Source organism: Myotis daubentonii, chromosome 5, assembly GCF_963259705.1.
Source record: "Myotis daubentonii chromosome 5, mMyoDau2.1, whole genome shotgun sequence".
Lineage (NCBI taxonomy): Eukaryota > Metazoa > Chordata > Mammalia > Chiroptera > Vespertilionidae > Myotis > Myotis daubentonii.
In genome coordinates this window covers 12,191,748-12,210,855 of record NC_081844.1, presented here as the reverse complement: position 1 = coordinate 12,210,855, position 19,108 = coordinate 12,191,748, and the positions used below count along the sequence as shown (strand labels likewise).

At 51.0% G+C, this 19,108-nt stretch overlaps 1 protein-coding gene across 3 annotated transcripts in view; it reads left to right on the top strand.

Annotated features, from left to right (window-relative positions):
• Window positions 1-19,108, top strand: part of DPYSL2 (dihydropyrimidinase like 2) — a 105,709-nt gene that overhangs the window by 67,868 nt on the left and 18,733 nt on the right. For all 3 annotated transcript variants that reach the window (XM_059695935.1, XM_059695936.1, XM_059695937.1), the window contains 5 exons: window positions 3,773-3,937; window positions 7,080-7,141; window positions 7,631-7,711; window positions 8,271-8,339; window positions 15,532-15,652. In XM_059695935.1, coding sequence (XP_059551918.1) covers window positions 3,773-3,937; window positions 7,080-7,141; window positions 7,631-7,711; window positions 8,271-8,339; window positions 15,532-15,652 — 498 coding nt within the window. The remainder of the gene's footprint in view (window positions 1-3,772; window positions 3,938-7,079; window positions 7,142-7,630; window positions 7,712-8,270; window positions 8,340-15,531; window positions 15,653-19,108) is intronic.

Genomic DNA, 19,108 nt, shown 5'->3' with positions numbered 1-19,108 from the left:
GGACTGCTCATGGGTCGGAGCTTCCTCTTTGGGTAATTCCCCTTTTGTGGGTGATGCTCTACAAATAGATGGTGGTGATGGTTGCACAACTCTGTGACTAGACTGAACACCATCGAATAGTTCCGTGTAAATGGGGGAATTGTTTAGTGTGGGAGTTATATCTCAATAAAACTGTTAGAAATTTAGGGTCTTTTGACAGTTTTAAGAGAAGTAATCACAGTCCTTTGGAAATAGCTGGTGTCTTCTAGATAAAAGCACTTCTGCACACTGGTTGTCACGCCTGAATTCAGGCCATGGTCCTGGGGCAGGTTGATGGCTCCCTCATAAACCCGATTCACGGGCTCGCTGCCGACACCTCAGTGGTGTTTCCCATTGCTCACCCGGGGCATGAAAATGGTGGCAGCTCTTTGCCAGGTGCTTTTACTTCTTGCCGCCCTGCACACCAGGTGGCTTCATGCCCATGCTTTATATACGGAGAAATAGAGTTCCCAGAGACAACGTGTGCAGCAGGAGAGTGCTGCAGCAAGAACACGAATTGAACTCGGGCCCATTGAACCCAAGTCCGTGTTCTGTTCACTGCTGGGGGCTGGGTGGGGGGTCGGGGGAGGAGGCTGGGCTTGCGAGCTTTCCCTCCAGTCTTACAGGAGTGGGAGGAGTCAGCTGCAAGGCAGAAGCCGCGCTCATAGGGACAGATAGCCTAGAAGTCACCAGAGGGAAGGCAATGGGGATCTGCTCCCTCCGGAAGTGAGCATGACCTTCTGCCCCGTTCCTGGGCCAGCTCTTCCCGGGAGAGCTTCTACGGAAGGAGAACTGTGGGAAAACATGTGGGAGCTTTTTGTGGACATGTTTCTTGAGTGTCATGAGCTCCCAGAGGAAATGTGTTTATTCCTCTGAAGCCCTCAGCTTTATCTGTCCTGAGTTTTCAGGGGTTCACAACTACAGGAGTGTTTGTGGACACGGAGGGAAGCCACAGTATGACAGCCAGGGAACCGCGCTGTGTTTGTAAGGGATAATGCTGCTGTGTGCAGTAAAACGGGCACAGTGGATAGAGGTGCAGGAGCAGTAAATGGGAAACCACCTCCCCTTAGTGATGTTCAGGTGGGCGAAGGCAGACCCGTTAGCTCCCAAGGAGCTTATTAAAGATGCACATTCTCAGGTCCCAGCCCAGACCCACAGACCCTGGAACCCTGGGGTGATGGCCAGGGACCTGTGCTTTAATAAGCTCTCAAGGTAGCTTTCATACCCTGGAGTGTGAGGATGTTCGTACACACTCTTGAGGTTGAACAGGAAAATCCAGATGTGTTCTCAGGAGAACACTTCCTTCTGTGTTTGACCTGGTCTTGCAGGGTCGGGGGGAACAGTCCTTCGTTTGCTGAAAGCATTTGTTGAGCACTTACTGTATCCAAGCACGTATTCCCTGCTGTGATGCGTGTGGAACCTCGTGCGGGCAGTGAGATAGTAAATTATGGAAACTGCAAATGGGATGCAGCCCTGGGATGGTGACATTTAGTCCCATGAGGAGGAGGAGATGCCCGACTAAAGAGCAAGGGAATGGATTTCCGGAGAGAGTACTGTTTGCGCAAAGGCCTGGAGCTTGGGAGGGGTTGGACTGGTCAGGGACTAAAAAACAGCTGGGGTGGCCTGATGGTGGAGAGCAGGGGCAGGTGGCAGACAGAATGGAGGGGTGGGGGTGGGGGGATGAGCCGGGACTGGATGCACATGGCCCAGGGAGGAGCTTGAATATTTACTCTGAAGATGGTGGCCAGTTTCTGAAGGATTTAATCAGGGAATGATAGGACCTGATGAAAGGTTTAGGAGCCTTCTGGCTGCTTAGGAAGAGTGGTTTGGAGGAAGGATAGAGATCAAGCCAGGGGTGTGGGGCGTGACTAGGGAGAGTCTGTCCAAACTGCTCACCGCCCTCCTTCCCAAGCAGGGAAACACAAGAACAGATACTGGAATTGTTTTGTCAGGGTTTCTGTTAGCGTTTTACAGATGGAACGATTGTATTAGAAGTACACACATCCTCATTGCTTTCATCAGATATCATTGTATTACAGTACCAGCTATGTATGTACCCATTTAATTGCATATACTACTACTTATAAAAAGTAAATATTGTCAAGAGAAAATTCAGCTTAGATGCCCACATTTCTTTTTATAGTTCTTTATGGTTGAAAGTATTACCTCTGTCCCCCTTTTCCCACCACTGACCCCTCCAACTCGCCCCCGCCGGCCCACATTTTGAGACATACAGAGCCAAGCTCAGCTGATTCCAATTTAGCAGCATCTGCAAGATTTGATCCATTTCAGAAACCTGAGCTCACTAGCATTGCTTGGGCTGGCATTTTCTTAGCTGAGAACTGCTTACCTGGGTGTAGAAAATCTGATATTTTATTTAGAAGAATGAGTCATTGCTTAAGGGCGTCAAGAGTCCTGGGCTTTATCTTCTTTGCTGCACAAGTTTGATTTGACCTTGGACAAGTCATTTCATTTTGAAATTTAGTGTGTCTGTGTGGAAGATGAGGAATAATAGATCTGGTAAACTTCCTGTTGCCGTGTTAACTGGGTGAAAGCTCTCCAACACCTAGGAAACAGCATGTGCAAGGGCCCCATGGCAGAAGGGAGCGGCTGATATTTTAGGAAGTGAGAACAGTGTGGGAAGGGGCGATGCTCCAAGACGATGTGGAGGAGGCAGTCATGGGCCGAGCTGGGCAGGAGCATGCAGACCTTATTGGGGATTTTAGTCTTTATCTGAAGAGCAAGAGCAGTAGTTCTCAACCTTCCTAATGCCGCCACCCTTTAATACAGTTCCTCATGTTGTGGTGACCCCCAATTTCATTGTTACAAATTGAACATAATTAAAGCATAGTGATTAATCACAAAAACAATATGTAATTATGTATGTGATTTCCGATGGTCTTAGGCGACCCCTGTGAAAGGGTCGTTCGACCCCCAAAGGGGTCGCGACCCACAGATTGAGAACCGCTGAGCAAGAGGAAGTCATTGGCAGATTTAAATAGGGGAGTGACTTAAGGTTGATACGCTGTCTGAATTAATCTTCACGGCAAATGTGTATGGTACGAAATACCCGTATTTTAAACCCGCACAGAAACCTGGGGTAGTGGAGGTTAAGTAGCTTACCCAAAACCTCAGGTCAGCTTGACTCCAGAGTCCTCTGTCTCCATATCAGCCGAGCTCAATAATAATATAACAATGACCACAGTTTTAAAACACTTTGAACTCTTATGATGAAAGCTCTCCCTTAATTTACAAAGTGGTATCATGCTGCAGAAATACGAGTGGTGATGAGAGAGTGGATATGCTGGGGATCTTTTAAAAGGCTCTGTCTGTGTGGCTGGGGTCCAGCAACTTCAAGTTCCTTGCTGTCTGGTGGGGGCGTCTCACAAGCAGCTATTAACACAAGGAAGGGTTTGGCAGCTCGGGCTGGCCATTTGACACTGCCATTGTCCATAATGACTCATTGTCCAAGAAATGTGCCCAAGGTGTGTCCTTTCAGGGGCTTTGAGCTGGGAAATCAGATCTGGGCAGTTCATGCGTGGTTTCACTGGACTGACCATGCCATGCCAAGTTTCTGCTTTCTCCCTCTTGGGTAGTCAACTGGTTTAAGTGGATTCTTAGAAGCTGATTCTAGAGATCACCATCTCGACTTTGAAACCAAGAAGGCTTGTTCAGGGTTGAAATGGGAAAACAGCTGTTGGCCTGTGGCCCTGGAGGCTTTTGTTGATGATGACAAATATCTGTTCTTTTCTAGTTGACCATGTCGTGCCAGAGCCTGGGACAAGCCTGCTGGCTGCCTTCGACCAGTGGAGGGAATGGGCCGACAGCAAGTCCTGCTGTGACTACTCTCTGCACGTGGACATCACCGAGTGGCACAAGGGCATCCAAGAGGAGATGGAGGCCCTGGTGAAGGATCATGGTAGGTTGTGTTGACCCAGCACCCTCAGGTCATGAACTGGCACAGCCCTGTGGAGACAAGCTCTGTGAATGGTACTTAATAGATCCCTTTTGGGCCTCACCCGTGCCTCTGAGGAGACAGGGCTTTGGCTGCAGCTCATGCTGATTGTAGGTAGCCAAACCCAGGGCAGCCAAAGAAGCTTTCGTTGATATGAGAACCTGAGCCTTATTCCAGGGACCTGCTCTTATGTAACAACTGCTTGCATCTTATTGGTTTGAGGGAACCATGTGCCCAAGCCAGGTTGGGGAGTGATGAACCAGTGAGGATTCTGGGCAGTCGCAGGAGAGTGCCTGGGACCTGGGGTAGAGGACTTGAACAGCTTCTTCCTGCAAATCCGGAAGAACCAGGACAGACTTGAGGGTGAGGAGGCCGTGGGACAACCTGAGGGGTCTGTTGATCCCTAAGACTATTTTGGGGAGCAGGATTCCAAGGATTGGGTTCTGAAAGATGTCCAGGGCGGCTGGAGGGATCTTGACTACCTCAAAATGCCCCTGGGACCCTGTTATCCAGAGGAAGCTTGGGGTTTTGGGTGGTGTTGCCAAATTATATAGTCTTACAGGGACCCCTTAAACTTGGCTGTAGACTAGATTCGACTCCTGGGTCGCATGTAGGCCTCATTGGATCTTAACTGTTGGGGAAGAACCTATTGCTTTCGGGTTTGGAGATTTCTAAGCTCAGAAGTTCCATGAGCTGTGAAGAAAATGGCAGGAGGGAAGCTGCTAGACATAGATATGGTAGATATCCAGAGATAGGGTAGATATCCAGAGATATAGAGATATCCAGAGATACGGTAGAAGAAGCTCGAAATGGAAATCTAGAATCTTGGGTTTATTGCTTTGCTCTTCCACAAATTAGCTGTGTGACCTTGGGCAAATCACTTAAATTTTCTGAATTTCAATAAAAAATAAAAAAGACTCTCACAGGAGGGTTTTGTACTAGATATCCTAAGATTCTTTCTACCATGAAGGCCCAGCATAACAGGAAGTAGCTAACCCTTGATCTTTCTCACTTTTGAGAATGCCAAGATTTAACTTTTGATACTTATAAATGAATCCAGTCTAACTCAACCAAGAGAGTTACCATAACAACTGTTTCCTGGCAACAGAGGAGGGCTGAGATGTCCTGAGCCTTGAATTTAGGCAGCTCACAGCACTGCCACCAGCACCCCTGGGTTAAGCTCCAAGGCTATGAGGTTGTCAATACAGTTGTTTACCATCTGGGCAGGGATATTTGTTCTCGCACTAGGGAGGCAAGAACTCTAAAATACCAGGATGAGAACGGCAACATATGCTTGTCACACTCAAGGACCTTTTCTTAAAGTCAGCAGCATGGAGGGCAGTCTGTTTACCACAGAAAAGACTTCTATTATAGATCTTCATCAATAAGGTCTTCTATTTCATTGCCTTGTTAAAGTCACAAAAGTTGGGAAAACTTATTAACTTTTAATTGCGGTAAAACACAGCATAACATAAAATTTACCACCTTAACCATGGTAAATGTACTGTTTGTGGCATTAAGTACATTTACATTGTTGAGCAACCATCCCCACTACCCCCCCTCCCCCCCCTGGAACTTTTCACCTTTCCAAATGGAAACTCTGTTCTCATTAAACAATAATTCCCCATTCTCCCTCCCGCCAGCCCTTGGCAACCCCCATTTTCTGCCATTCTACTTCCTGTCTCTGTGAATTTGACATGTAAGTGGAATCCTGCAGTATTTGTCCTTTTGTGACTGGCTCATTTCACTGAGCATAATACCCTCAGGGTTGATCCATGTTTGTGGCATGTGTCAGAATGTTACCGGAAAAGGGACCGGCTCAGACTGGGTCTGCCTCAGGCGCTGGTAGTGTGTGGGTTCTTGACTTGGTGCAAAAAAGATTTCACAACAGGACTCCAGGTGATTGTGAGAGTATGTTTGTTATCTCTGGGGACAGTGAAACAAGGAAAGGTTTAGAACAGAAGAAGCAACAGGAGGGAGTCTATGCGGGGCTGCTTCGATTCTCTAAAATTGTTACAGGAAGAAATGAGCTGAGGTGGGGTTGCAATCAGCTCACTGCAGTCACAGAAAAGGGGGCCTTGGGGACAGGTTCAGGGGGTTAACCTGGGATGAGCTGCCACTGCCCATTGCTCCCGTGGTCGAAAATCTCTTGGGGACTCTTAGAGTTTAGGAGATGCACGCCTGTGGGGGAGGTGGAGGAGGAAGGTACTCCCAGAGGGCGGGCTGGCTCCTTTGTTTTGAGGGTTTAGGGCAGATCTTAGGGGAAGATCTCAATAAAATATTCATCAGCTTTTCCAGGTGTGCTCTGTCCTGGCCTCCACTGGTTGGCCAGTGCCAGGACAGGGGTCAATAGTCATTGCAGCTGGCCCTGGTGTCACCCACCTGGTTTTGCTGCTTTTCTGGGCCTGGAGCTGACATACAACTAAGACCTAGGTGTTGTCTTTAGAAAGTGACCTTCTGTATCTGCTCGGAATTGCTCGGCCAGTTTGTTCAGCTGTGTGTTGTGTCCCCACTTTACTCGCCAAGGAGTTGTCCTAGCTTCTTACTATCCCGCTTGAGCCTGAGTAATAGTCCATTAGATGGCTGTGCCACATTGTGTTTATCCATTCATCTGTCAGGGGACACTTGGGTTGCTTCACTCGTTGGTATTGGAATAATGCTGCTGTGTGAGTGTATGGTTGTACAAATAACAGCAACTTTTAATTTTGGTAGAGTTTTAAACTTAGAGGAAAATTGTAAGAATACTAAAAAGAACTTTCCCACCTTATTCCCAGATTTACCAGTTGTTTATATTTTGCCTCATTTGCATTATCATTCTCTCTGTGCCTCCATCTGTCTCTCTTTCTCTCTGCATGATGTGGGGGTGGGGGACAAAAGTAGGTTTCCAGTTGTGAGTACAGCATACACACAGTTAACAAGCTATTGTGATAATGTAATAATCATATCCTGTATGTCTTTTTCCATACTCACCACTGTGAACCTACTTTTGCCTACACTGTATATATACACATACACATAATATTGTAACTTTTTTATTCCCTTCCAGATTATTTGGATGGCCTGTAATAGTTATGCATTTTGTCTGTCTATTTTGTCTGTCCTCCAGGGGTAAATTCCTTCCTCGTGTACATGGCTTTCAAAGATCGCTTCCAGCTGACGGATTCCCAGGTAAGAAACGTGGGCTTTTCTCAGCAGATCACTGGCATTCGGTACATTTGGCCACGGCTGTGGTCTTGAAAGCTGCCTCGAGTGTATGCACATCCCTTAGCTTCAGGGGAAATGGCTGGTGGACCAAGTCCTGGCTCTCACTTCACCTTTAGGGAGGCTGTGAACCAGGACTGGTGTTCTACCCGGCTCTGCAGTCAGCACGCTGAGGGACCACGTGGCTGAGAGTGTGCGCAGAGCCTGGCGTCTCCTCTGAGCTTCTTACTCCCAGTTCCCATCCTGTTCGGTTACTCTGCCTCTGCTAATTACTGGAGGTTCTGCTCTGTCCCACGCGGGACAGAAGCATGGCCCTCTGGGTCTGTAAAAACACCAGCTTGTAGAAGCCCCAAGGAAATGGGTGCCATTTCTGGCCCCTGTGGCCGTCGGGGACAGGGTTGTGCTGGTGAACAGGAAGCTGGAGGTCCCTGTCTCTGACCCCAACTCCCTCCTCAGATCTATGAAGTCCTGAGCGTGATCCGGGACATTGGTGCCATCGCCCAAGTCCACGCAGAGAACGGCGACATCATTGCGGAGGTACTGTGCCTTCCTCCCCACCATTTCTTTCTGCATGAGCCGCAGGGCGAGAGGCGGGCTTGAGAAGCGATGGTATCTGTAGCTCAGCCCCAGGAGAAGCAGGGGACCTGATGGAGCCATCCTGGGTGCTGTGCTCGCCTCACGCAGCGCGTGCCACGGGCGCCTTGTGGTGTGTTCCGTAGGACACACAGCCTGCTCCCTTTCCACAGACATGGGCATTCTCTCGGTGCTGGGGTGCAGCTGTCTGTGTGGGGTGGCCCTGGCCCCCACGTGCAGACATTTTACCCTTAGCATCCCAGGGAGCAGCTGCGTGCATTCGGGAGGCTGCGATTGGCCTGTCATAGCTCAGGCAGGGCTGGGAATCGGGTAGTGAGCCTTTCTCTTCATGGGGTCTTGGCATGAGGGCCAGGTGGTCAGCAGCGCCATGTTTACATCTTGCCTGGGTAACTGCCCAGGTCCCTAGCAGTCAGAGCCACCTGCAGTCCCACACAGAGACACACACGTGCACGTGGACACACACAGCAATCCCTGACGGCCTGGCTTTCTTTAAACATTGCAGGAGCAGCAGCGGATCCTGGACCTGGGCATCACAGGCCCCGAGGGACACGTGCTGAGCCGGCCTGAGGAGGTGAGCACCTGCTGAATGCAGTGGAGGTCCCGCGTGTCCCTGGGCTGCCAGAGCCGGCCACCTCCTGCCTGCAGAGCTGGGGCTTCTGCGAGGCTGGTTTGGTCGTGGACGTCTCAGGTTACCCGCGTGTCCACTCAGGCAAAGTGCAGGGGGAGGCTGAGCCGAGGCGTAGAGCAGTGTGGCTTGTTTAGCCTGAAGACGCCTTTCTCCGCTCGGATTCTCCAGCCCTTTCTGGGGGGCACAAAGCTTTTAATCAGCGTCCTGCAATCTGGGTTTCGTGGTTCAGATCTTGGGGCCTCTGGAATCTCACCAGTCACCAAGCATTAGTCACGGGGATCTAAAGCTCCTCTAAGTATCGAAAGCATAAGAGAGCTGTGTGTTTCCCATGGCAAGTCTGCCCAGGGTGACCAGCAGGGTGGGTAGGCCGAATTTTTCAAAGTAGGGGAGGGAAATGAAGAGCAGGGGCCCCGCTGGCACCAAGGCTGAGAGTTGCTGACTTGGATGGTGAGGCTTGTAAGTTACCGGGGGTGGGGTGCCCACATCGTACCGTATGTGATGGAGAATCAGTTTCTCTAAAGTAGAATGTGTGGCCTTTCAGTCCTTCTCAGGAGTTGGCTCCTTAATGAAAACTTCAAGGTCAGGTGTTTGAGGACCTGGCTCTGAGCAAAGGGAGTTCTGGGGAGTCTCCTGGAAATGAACAGACTTCCTTTTTATTGGAAATTAGATGGAAAAGGAATGGGTGCAGAGAAAGGCAGATAAAATCATCAGGAAACTGGATATTGGCATAAATTTGGTTTTTACCTCCAGAAACAGGTGGAGAGAAGCTTGACAAGAGGAGTATGAATGGGAGCAGGGCCCCCAAATCTCAGAACTTTAGAACTAGGGTGTTCCCGCTGAGTATGGGGGGTGTGCACGTGAGGGCCCCTGGGTGCCCCCCCAGAATGAAAAGGGATTCTCAAGGTCTGAATCAAAGGTGCTGGTGTGCGTGGAGGGGAGACGGCACGGCACCCACAGCCTTTTTCTCTCAGGCGTGGGGAAGGAGTGAGGCTGGACAGGCAGAAAGGATGTAAGGCAGAAAAGGTGAAGGTGGAAGCCACTTAGAATGTGAGTGCTTCTACTTCCTTGTTTTGCCCTTCCTACTGCAAACTCACAGTCACACACAAAGATACACACATAGATATAGACACACACACGGATACACACACAGACACAGAATCACACACAGACAGGTAGAGATGGACATAGTCACAGACACACAGACGCACACACACTAAGACACCTTCAGCACTGAGGACATTTTCCTCCCCACATGAAGGCGGAAGCTGTGGAATTTTCAGTATTGTATGCTCCTCTCCAGGCCATGGGACAGAGGGCCTTTCCTAACCATCCAACCTGCCCAGGTGTGCTGAAAGCTGAAGGCGTGAGTCGGAGCCATCACGAGGGTGAGAGAGGCTGCAGGTGACCTCTTTAGGCCCCTATATTAGCTGCGGGAACCCCGTGCCGTGACTGGCTGGCGGACAGGATTCGGGAGGAGAGAGGGAGACAGTAGCTGAGACCATCTCAGTAGCTGATGCTAAGAGCACCTGAGGCTGGGCTGGTTTTATGCACAAGCATGCACACATACACATGTTCAGATACAAGTGCACACACGTACACATGCACACTCTTGTACACATGTACATACACATTGACACATTGCAAAATACATAGGCACATATACACACATGCGTAGAGATGATCTTACTTGCACAGACACCCTGAAGATTCCTGTCTGTGGGTTTGTTTTCTCTTCACAGCTGGCCTCGGTGACCATTGTAATCAAATTTCCTGGGATAAACCTGTTGGGGAGGGAAGGCTGGCATAGGCCACGGTGGCCCTCAGCTCCATCCTCCTTATATTGGTTGGGCCTGCATTCGGTCCTACACAGTTTGGGGCAAGGTCTCTGAGCTGCAAGGCCCAGGAGAGGCATGGGATGGCATGGCTCTCATAGTGCTTTCTTCCCCTCAGAAGCCCCATCAGAGACAGCATTTACTGGGTCCCCAGAGGCACCAGACCCCGTCGTAACAGTTCACGTTTGGTGGTGGTTCTGTGAGAGACACAAAGACCCTCCTTCACACAACTGCAGGGGCGCCATTCATGCAGACTGCACAGCGTTATCCAGGGAACCCATTCGTATTCCACTGCTTGTGTGCGGCAGAGCCTTTGTGAGCTGCGTGTCTCTCATATAAAGACACCACGGTCGGTGGTGGGATGTTGTGGCTGCCCCGTGTCAGAGAGCGGAAGATGCAGTGTCTGCCTGCTCCCCAGCAACACCCTCCTGTTCTGCACCAACCCCCAGCCGTGCCTGCGGAGCCCCAGCTCAGCCTCGAGCCAGTGGCCCTTGTCACCAGGTGGTGACACCTGGGCTGGGCTTAGTTACACAGTTTCCTCTCACCCCCATCCCACTGGTTGGCTGCAGAGCTGCTCTCACCCCGTCCCAACTACCTGTGCAGGTGGCAGGAAGGAGCTGGCCCTGAGAGAGCACGCCGCTCTCCCTGTTCCAGGAGGCCATTCTGGGAGCCCTGTGCTTGTTTAAATTGACAGTCTTGGTGGGGCTTGCTTCCCCTTCTCCCTGCTGTCTGCTCTGCGTCCCCAGATCCCTGCAAACCCCAATCAGAACGCAAAGCCCGCCCTGGGTTCACTGGACAGGCCGGAGCTACGGGAGGAGCGCTGTTCCGGTTGCCATTTTGACCACAAAATCAAGGCCATTGTCCTGGTTGGCACGGAGACGTCTCTTGTAGCAGCTGCTGCTTTGAGTGTTTCAGAGTCCACAGCAGTGGGGCGCGAAGGCTTTTCTGGGGGCTGGCAGAACGCTCCGACATGGGGAGCTCTTGGCTCCTTGGGGCGACCTCTCATCTCCCGAGGGGCTGCTGTCGGGGGCTTTCTTCTGCCCGCTCTTCTCAGCGGGTTCAGAGGCCCTGCCCTCTGCCAGGCCCAGGACTCGTGCTCCCTAAGGACAGCTGCCAGCACGTCCCACGCCTTCTCCCTCCGCTACTGGTGGCAATTTTCAGTTTGTCCCCAGGGGTCTGTTGTGCATTAAGCCCTACACGAGCGGTAAAATGTGGAGCCATTCTGAGGGGACTGAACTTCATGCACAGTTCAGCTGGGGCGATGCTGCCCATCCATCGGACACAGCGGTTCAGAGCCTACGAGAATGTCGCTCCGCAAGTCCGTGACCTGCGCTGGACTGCCCCAGAGCGGTCCTTGCCTCTGCTGCTCTCCCCGCCACCCAGGGAGGCTGCCAGCACGGCTGGCCGTTTGCCGCGGAGAAGGTTGGAAGGGAGACGCAGAGAATGCAGAAATCTAGTATCCATCAAAGGTGTCCCAGCACGGAGTAGGACTGCGGCCCGTGGGGGCAGCGAGATGAAGGAGAACATGACCCCTGTGAAAGGGAGGAAGAGGGACAGACTGGCTCTGGGAAGAGAGTGGGGCTCGGAGGTGAGGGCGATGAAGAATTCCTTACTGAAAGGAACTTTCTAACGGCCTTGTGGGCTACGCAGACGGCTGGGGACTGAGCCATGAAGGGCATGCTGGCACTGACCTGTGTGTCCTGGGGCTGGTGTGTGTATGAACCCTGTTGTGTGTACTGACCTGTGACCTGTGTGTCCTGGGGCTGGTGTATGTATTAACACTGCTGTGTGTACTGACACTGTGTCCTGGGGCTGGTGTGTGTATTAACACTGCTGTGTGTGCTGACACTGTGTCCTGGGGCTGGTGTATGTATTAACACTGCTGTGTGTGCTGACACTGTGTCCTGTGGATGGTGTGTATTAACACTGCTGTGTGTACTGACACTGTGTCCTGGGGCTGGTGTGTGTATTAACACTGCTGTGTGTGCTGACACTGTGTCCTGTGGATGGTGTGTGTATTAACACTGCTGTGTGTACTGACACTGTGTCCTGGGGCTGGTGTGTGTATTAACACTGCTGTGTGTGCTGACACTGTGTCCTGGGGCTGGTGTGTGTATTAACACTGCTGTGTGTACTGACACTGTGTCCTGGGGCTGGTGTGTGTATTAACACTGCTGTGTGTGCTGACACTGTGTCCTGTGGATGGTGTGTGTATTAACACTGCTGTGTGTACTGACACTGTGTCCTGGGGCTGGTGTATGTATTAACACTGCTGTGTGTACTGACACTGTGTCCTGGGGCTGGTGTGTGTATTAACACTGCTGTGTGTGCTGACACTGTGTCCTGTGGATGGTGTGTGTATTAACACTGCTGTGTGTGCTGACACTGTGTCCTGGGGCTGGTGTGTGTATGAACCCTGCTGTGTGTGCTGACACTGTGTCCTGGGGCTGGTGTGTGTATTAACACTGCTGTGTGTACTGACACTGTGTCCTGGGGCTGGTGTGTGTATTAACACTGCTGTGTGTGCTGACACTGTGTCCTGTGGATGGTGTGTGTATTAACACTGCTGTGTGTACTGACACTGTGTCCTGGGGCTGGTGTGTGTATGAACCCTGCTGTGTGTGCTGACACTGTGTCCTGTGGATGGTGTATGTATGAACCCTGCTGTGTGTGCTGACACTGTGTCCTGTGGATGGTGTATGTATTAACACTGCTGTGTGTACTGACACTGTGTTCCTATATAGTTTGCTTTTCTCTCTGGACCTAGGGATGTTGCATTTTTAAATTTTATTTTATTAATCCTCACCAAAGGATATCTTCTCCATTATTATTATTATTTTTTAAGAGCGAGCAGATGGAAGGGAGGAGGAGGAGAGAGAGAAACAGCAATTGGTTGCCTCTCCCATGTGGCCTGACCAGGGCAGGGGATCGAACCTGCAACCCAGGTACATGTCCTTGACCAGGAATCAAACCTGAGACCCTCTGGTATGCAGTCGATGCTCTAACCACTGAGCATGCTGGCCAAGGAGGCATGCTCATTTTTAAAATCAGAAAACAAGGCTAGTGACCCCCCAATTTCTGAGAGCTCTATAGTGAGACAATAGTTTTTATTTCTAATTTTAATACTATTTTCGTAATGTTTTAAAGCAATAGTATTTAAAGCAGAGCTCGGTGTGTGTGAGACAGTTTATGCTGCATGTCAGGCACACAGCTATACACATAGAAGGGTGAAATGTGGATTCTTTCATGGTTCTGGGTGCAGCCTGGGGACTTGTTTAAATGACCTTCTCTCTCCACGAGGTAATCTTGTAGTCTGGCCTCTGCCCTCATTCCAGGCCTGTGCGAGGGTGGGGGAGGCGGGGTCAGAACCTCACAGCGGGTGAGCAAATCCCCACGGGACCCTGGGACCCGGATTCTCCAAACCAAAGCCAGGCTTCCTGGAAGCCAGTCCTCTTGGGCAGGGCCCTGATAGAACTGGCACTTTTGCTCCATTTACTCCCTAATTAGGATGATTACTCATTCCAGTGCACTCGGGACAGCCCAGTCCCCACCCATTGCTCCCTGCAGTTATGAATAGTGCCTCTGTTCACTTTCGAGTGTCTGGGTTGGGACAGTGAATTGGGAAGTCACTGGCACCCCCAGGAAGCGATGAGGATTCTAGGGGAGTCCTTTTTACTCTGCAGACATTTTTTTAAAAATACGCATTTTTAATGATTTCAGAGAGGAAGGGAGAGGGAGATAGAAACATCAATGATGAAAGAGAATCATTGATCAGCTACTTCCTGCACACCTCCCCCTTACCCCTTTCCCACTAGGGATGGAACCCGTGGGGACCTGGGCATGTGACCAGGAATCGAACCATGACCTCCTGGTTCATAGGTCGATGTTCAACCAATGAGCCACACCATCTGGGCTACTCTGCAGACTTGTGAGGTGACCACAGAGATGGAGGACGTCTGTCCTGTGTGCTGCCTGAGCCAGAGGCACTTTGGTTGTAACTGGAGCCAAGGAGAAAGAGAGAGCTGGTCGGTTAGCTATTCCAGGAATTAAAAACATTTGGATGTTTAATGAGCTTTTTCAAGAGCCATTTGGTTTGCCTTTAGAGTTCTCGACATCTCTCTTCACATATCTGATGCCTGAAAGGCCAAATGTGAGTGTTGTCTTAGGTTATTAAATTAGATTACCGGTTAATGCAATTATAGTGCCTCAGCTCTTGGCCAAGCTCCTGTGGGGCTTGGTTAGCTCAGATGGCTCAGTTAGGAGTTCAGTCATTTCTTGTGAAGAAAATCACAGCTCTTTATGGAACAGCCTCGCTTTAACCATGAACATAGAAGGAAGCCAGTTATTTGCTCAGTAAACATTTTCAAGCACTTGTTGTGCACTGGGCATTACGTTGGGAACGGCTGAGGATGGGCAATGGAGGCTTCAGGGAGCCGAGTACCTCAAGGAGATCAAGCCGCAGCCTTTGGCCCAGATTTGGGAGGGAGTAAAAGCCTTTCTGACACCGTTGTTTCACAGCTTCACTTGTTTTTTCAGTTGCCCTTTCTAAACTCATGGCTGATTCCTCTGTAAGATATAATTTGTTCTAAGTAGGCTTATCTGATCAGGTTTAGCAGTCATCGCATGGGGTCTTTGAATTTTCATCCATTGAAGCATCAGGTTTAAAGCATCACGTTATTAATTAGAGCAGCTCTTTCCCTGCTTGTGCTGAAGGTCGTACCAGCCTGTGGCTGGCCACGGCCATGGTCCACACACAGAGGGACTTTGGTTTGCACAGATGCTGCCTGCTCCATCCCCAGGGCCCTGTGAGGCCGCATTGTCCCTTCGTCAGCGCTGGCTTCCTCTGTGAGCATCGTACAGAAGCCCAGCCCACATGATCACATCAATGAGGGTCTTGACTCCAGACCACGCAGCTGGAATGAAGTACTAACATTGGGAGCAGTGTTTCTGTGCGTGGTGGTCCCCAAATGTTAGCAAGCATAAAGACCACCTCGCGTCTCACTGCCAAGAGGTGCTGGCCCTGTGGGTGTGGGTGAGGCCCGAGAGCTGCACATCTCCCAGGCTGCTGCTGGCTTTGCAGGCCTGCCCACCACACTCAGAACCCCTCAGAAGGGCCAGGAAGGGATGCTGCCCACTCCAGTCAACATGGAGTGACACTGGGCAGGTCACATCTGGGGTGCCACTCAGGGGAGAGTCTTGAGGACACAGTGGTCTCTTAGGAACTTAGCCTTTTTTGCAGGGTGGAGGGTGACGATGGGCTTGTGGGGTGGGGACGGTTCTCACGTTCAGATGCTTTTCTGTAGGTCGAGGCTGAAGCCGTGAATCGTTCGATTACCATCGCCAACCAGACCAACTGCCCCCTGTACATCACCAAAGTGATGAGCAAGAGCGCGGCTGAAGTCATCGCCCAGGCCCGGAAAAAGGGTAGGTGCCGCTGGCTGCCTCGCTGCCGGCCGGTTTGGAAGCGAGCAGGGCTCCTTTTCCAGACCCTCATGCCAAGTGTTCCGCTTTCACCACGTGCCAGCATTAACCTAATTACAGCGGAGCAAGGCAGGAGCTCCAGTTTCTCCCCTGCTCCACCGCGCGGCCTTCAGCACCTGTTTAAAGCTGTGCACTGCACCAGTGGCAGGCACACTTCCCCCTGCCACCCCCTCCTCTGGGAAGGTTGGATTAATTCGATGCAGTCTAGATAAACAAGGCACGTACACAGATCGCATCGCTTTCCATCTGCAGCAGCACCCTTCTGGGCAACTTTCTGTTGCAAAATGCATTTCCCCTTGTGGCTGGTAGTGCTGTCCGCTGGGTGAGAGAGCCTGGGGGGTGTGGGGCAGGGGTGTTGCCCTGGGCATGTCATGTCCAGGCCTTCTGGTGCCCAAGTCACTCCCTGTACATTATGTTGATATAGTCTGGGCTGAAGCTGGGAGGCCATCGAGAGTTATTGGAAACTAATTTACTAAGTGCAGCTTCCAGAGCTGTTCCGTGGGCACCTTATCCATTATGGATGCCGCCGAGCCCGGCTGTAACCTGCCCTTGGCAGCGAGTTTGGATGCTCACACCACGTGTTCCTGGCTTGGGAGGGTAGCTGCCCACACAGAGCCTGATCGCACGCAGTGGACACAGGTGGCTCTTGGCCTGACGTGAACATGACTATCATAAGAGGGTCCTTCCTCTCTCCCTGCTTCCTTCCTTCCTTCCTTCCTCCCATTATGTTCCCACCCTTTGCCTCTCTGGATCTCTCCAGTCCCGTATTTCTCCATTTCTTTTATTTCTTGTTCTGTTACTCTCTCCATCTTTGTGTCTCCATTTCTCTCTTGATTTCTGCCCTGCTTTCTCCTGGTCTCGCATCTCTACTTGGCCTCTCTTTCTCATTCTCCTTTCGCTTTACCTTTCTCTCTGCATTCCTCTTTCTCTGTTAATAAGGGGCAGTCCGACCTTGAGGCTTGGTTTCTAGCTCTCTGTGGGATGGGATCTGCATGGATAAGGAGGACTAGGATTTCTTCACTGATGGGTGACTTGGGGCAAGACTTAGATCAAAGTGCTGAGTGGCCACGGAGTCAGCTGGTCCCAAGAGAGGGCGGCTTGCAGAAGGCCCTCCTTGGAGCGCTCCTGGGCCTCTGTCCTCAGGCTCCAGATCAGATGGGATGGCACTTTGTCCTCTTCCTGCAGCTCGTCCTCTCATGGCAGCTGGAAGGAATTGCCTTTTTGAAATAAAAGATTCACCTAAAATAACTTCGTCTGCTCAGAATGGGCTGTAAATTGTTTCTAGGAGACGTGGTAGATGGTGACTGTGAGCGACCCTCCCTCACGAGGGCCCTGTGTCAACCAGGCACCCGCCTCTAACATGCCGGCGCATGTGGGAGAGCCTCAGCGCCCAGCGCGTCACAGCCGCTGCTTCCCCGCGGGCACAGTGGGCACCGTGTCTGAAAGGAGGAATTGGTCGGCAGCCTATTTCATTTGTTTTAATAACCATACTGTACTCAGATGACAATAAGAAACAAAAAGTTAAACATTTCATGTAATTTTAATATAATTAAACATTCAATTTACTATAATTTAACTACTGAGGCCTTGTTTTTGAACTCAGCCTGTGACTAGCACAGGAGGAGGGAGGCGGAGGGCCTCTCACCAGACCGGGTCTGGGCCAGCCCTGGCAGGTACGCTGGAGACCCTTCTCCTTTCTGTGCCTTCGTTTCCCCACTTGAAGATGTGGAGCTAGAGAATGTTGTTATACAAACAGTCCTGTTCTGATGCGCTGAGACTCGGTGCCCGAGCTGTCTCTCTGTCGTCTTTATGACTTTGATCCTGTGTGAGTATCAGGGTGTGAGGGCGAAGAAGGGACTACGTAAGTCTGTTTGTTTTAGAACCTTCCAGGTGTGGGTCCCAGCTGTGCCCGCGTTGCGGTTCCCAGGGCGGCTCTTGCATTCAGACTCTCGCTCACTGTGCAGTCCGGAAAGCCTTTGCTTCAGAAGGACCGGCCGCCAGGACCCTCCAGTGCATCCCGTGCTTATGAGGAAGAAGGGAAATCCTAGCTGGCTTTGCCGGCTCTTCAGACTCTTTCTGTCTTGTTGGGACCTTGTAACAGCTTTGGGAGGTGGCCGGGCAGGGGTCATTGTACTTTGCTTTACTTGGCAGCTGAGCAAACTGACCCCCGAGGCTGGCGAGTGGTGGGATATCTGGCCTCAGGCCATGCCTATCCATGTTAATATGGGACTCGATGCTTTGAGATTATTTTAGTATGGGAAATGTGGTGACCATCTTCTTGTCGGTATCTGTTGGGGTTCACTTCCTCAACAAGCCTGGTAAAACTAAAGCCTGACGCCCAGCACAGTCTGGGACAATATGGGCCAAGAAGAACAACAACGTGAGGCTGTATAAGCGTTCACACTCTGGGATCAACCTCCTGTGCTGACAGATGCCAGGCCCCTGTGCACTTGCACGAGATGCTGGGCAGGGGAGGGGTCATCTCTAGGCCCCATTTTCCCTCTGCAAGGGAGGGCAGGGAGAGTGACTTACCGCACAGCACGACAGTGATGCTCGAGTGAGACGCTGTTCATAAAGGTGCGTATAACACGCATACCTGCTACTCACATGGTTGCTGAGTGAAGGGCTGGTCAGAGAAGCAAAGAAAGATGCCTGCTGACCTGGGCGAGGGTTTTCTACGAAGGATTCTTTTCTTTAGGTGGGTTCTTCTGGCCCTGGAGGTAAGTGTGAGGCCAACTTTCCGCTGCTCCATTTCTTCATCTATAAATTGGAGAGATTTTTCATTCATTCAAGAGCTTTTACTATGTACTTTCGTTGTTGTTGTTGTTAATCTTCACCTGAGGGTATTTTCTCCCCATTGCTTTTTAGAGAGAGTGGAAGGGAGGGGAAGAGACAGAGAGAGAGAAATATCGATGTGAGAGAGACACATTGATTGGTTGCCTCCTGCACATGCCCTGACCTGGGTAGGGGATCGAGCCTGCTACTGAGGTACATGCCCTTGACCGGAATCAAACCCAAGACCCTTCAGTCCAAGGGCTGATGCTCTAACCACCGAGCAAAGCTGGCTAGGGCTACTATTTCCTTTTACTGTGTGATACTTCAGGCCTTTGTGCCGTGGTCAAAATGGTCCTAGCCCTCAGCTCCTTCACCAGCAGGGTGGGGACATGGGCAGAAAGTCACAATGGCAGATGGTCAGTGCTGCCAAAGAGGTGCAGCCATGTGTGGTCAGAGTTCAGAGGAAGGTGCCACTGTTGACAGACACGCACTGCCTATCTCAGGCCACAGGGGAGGACTCGCCATGTCTCTGCAGATGGGCGCTACTGGAAAATCCTAACCCTACACCTGCTTCTCTGATTGGTTCCCATGTGCTGGTCCTATATCTAAAAGCAAGGATATGAG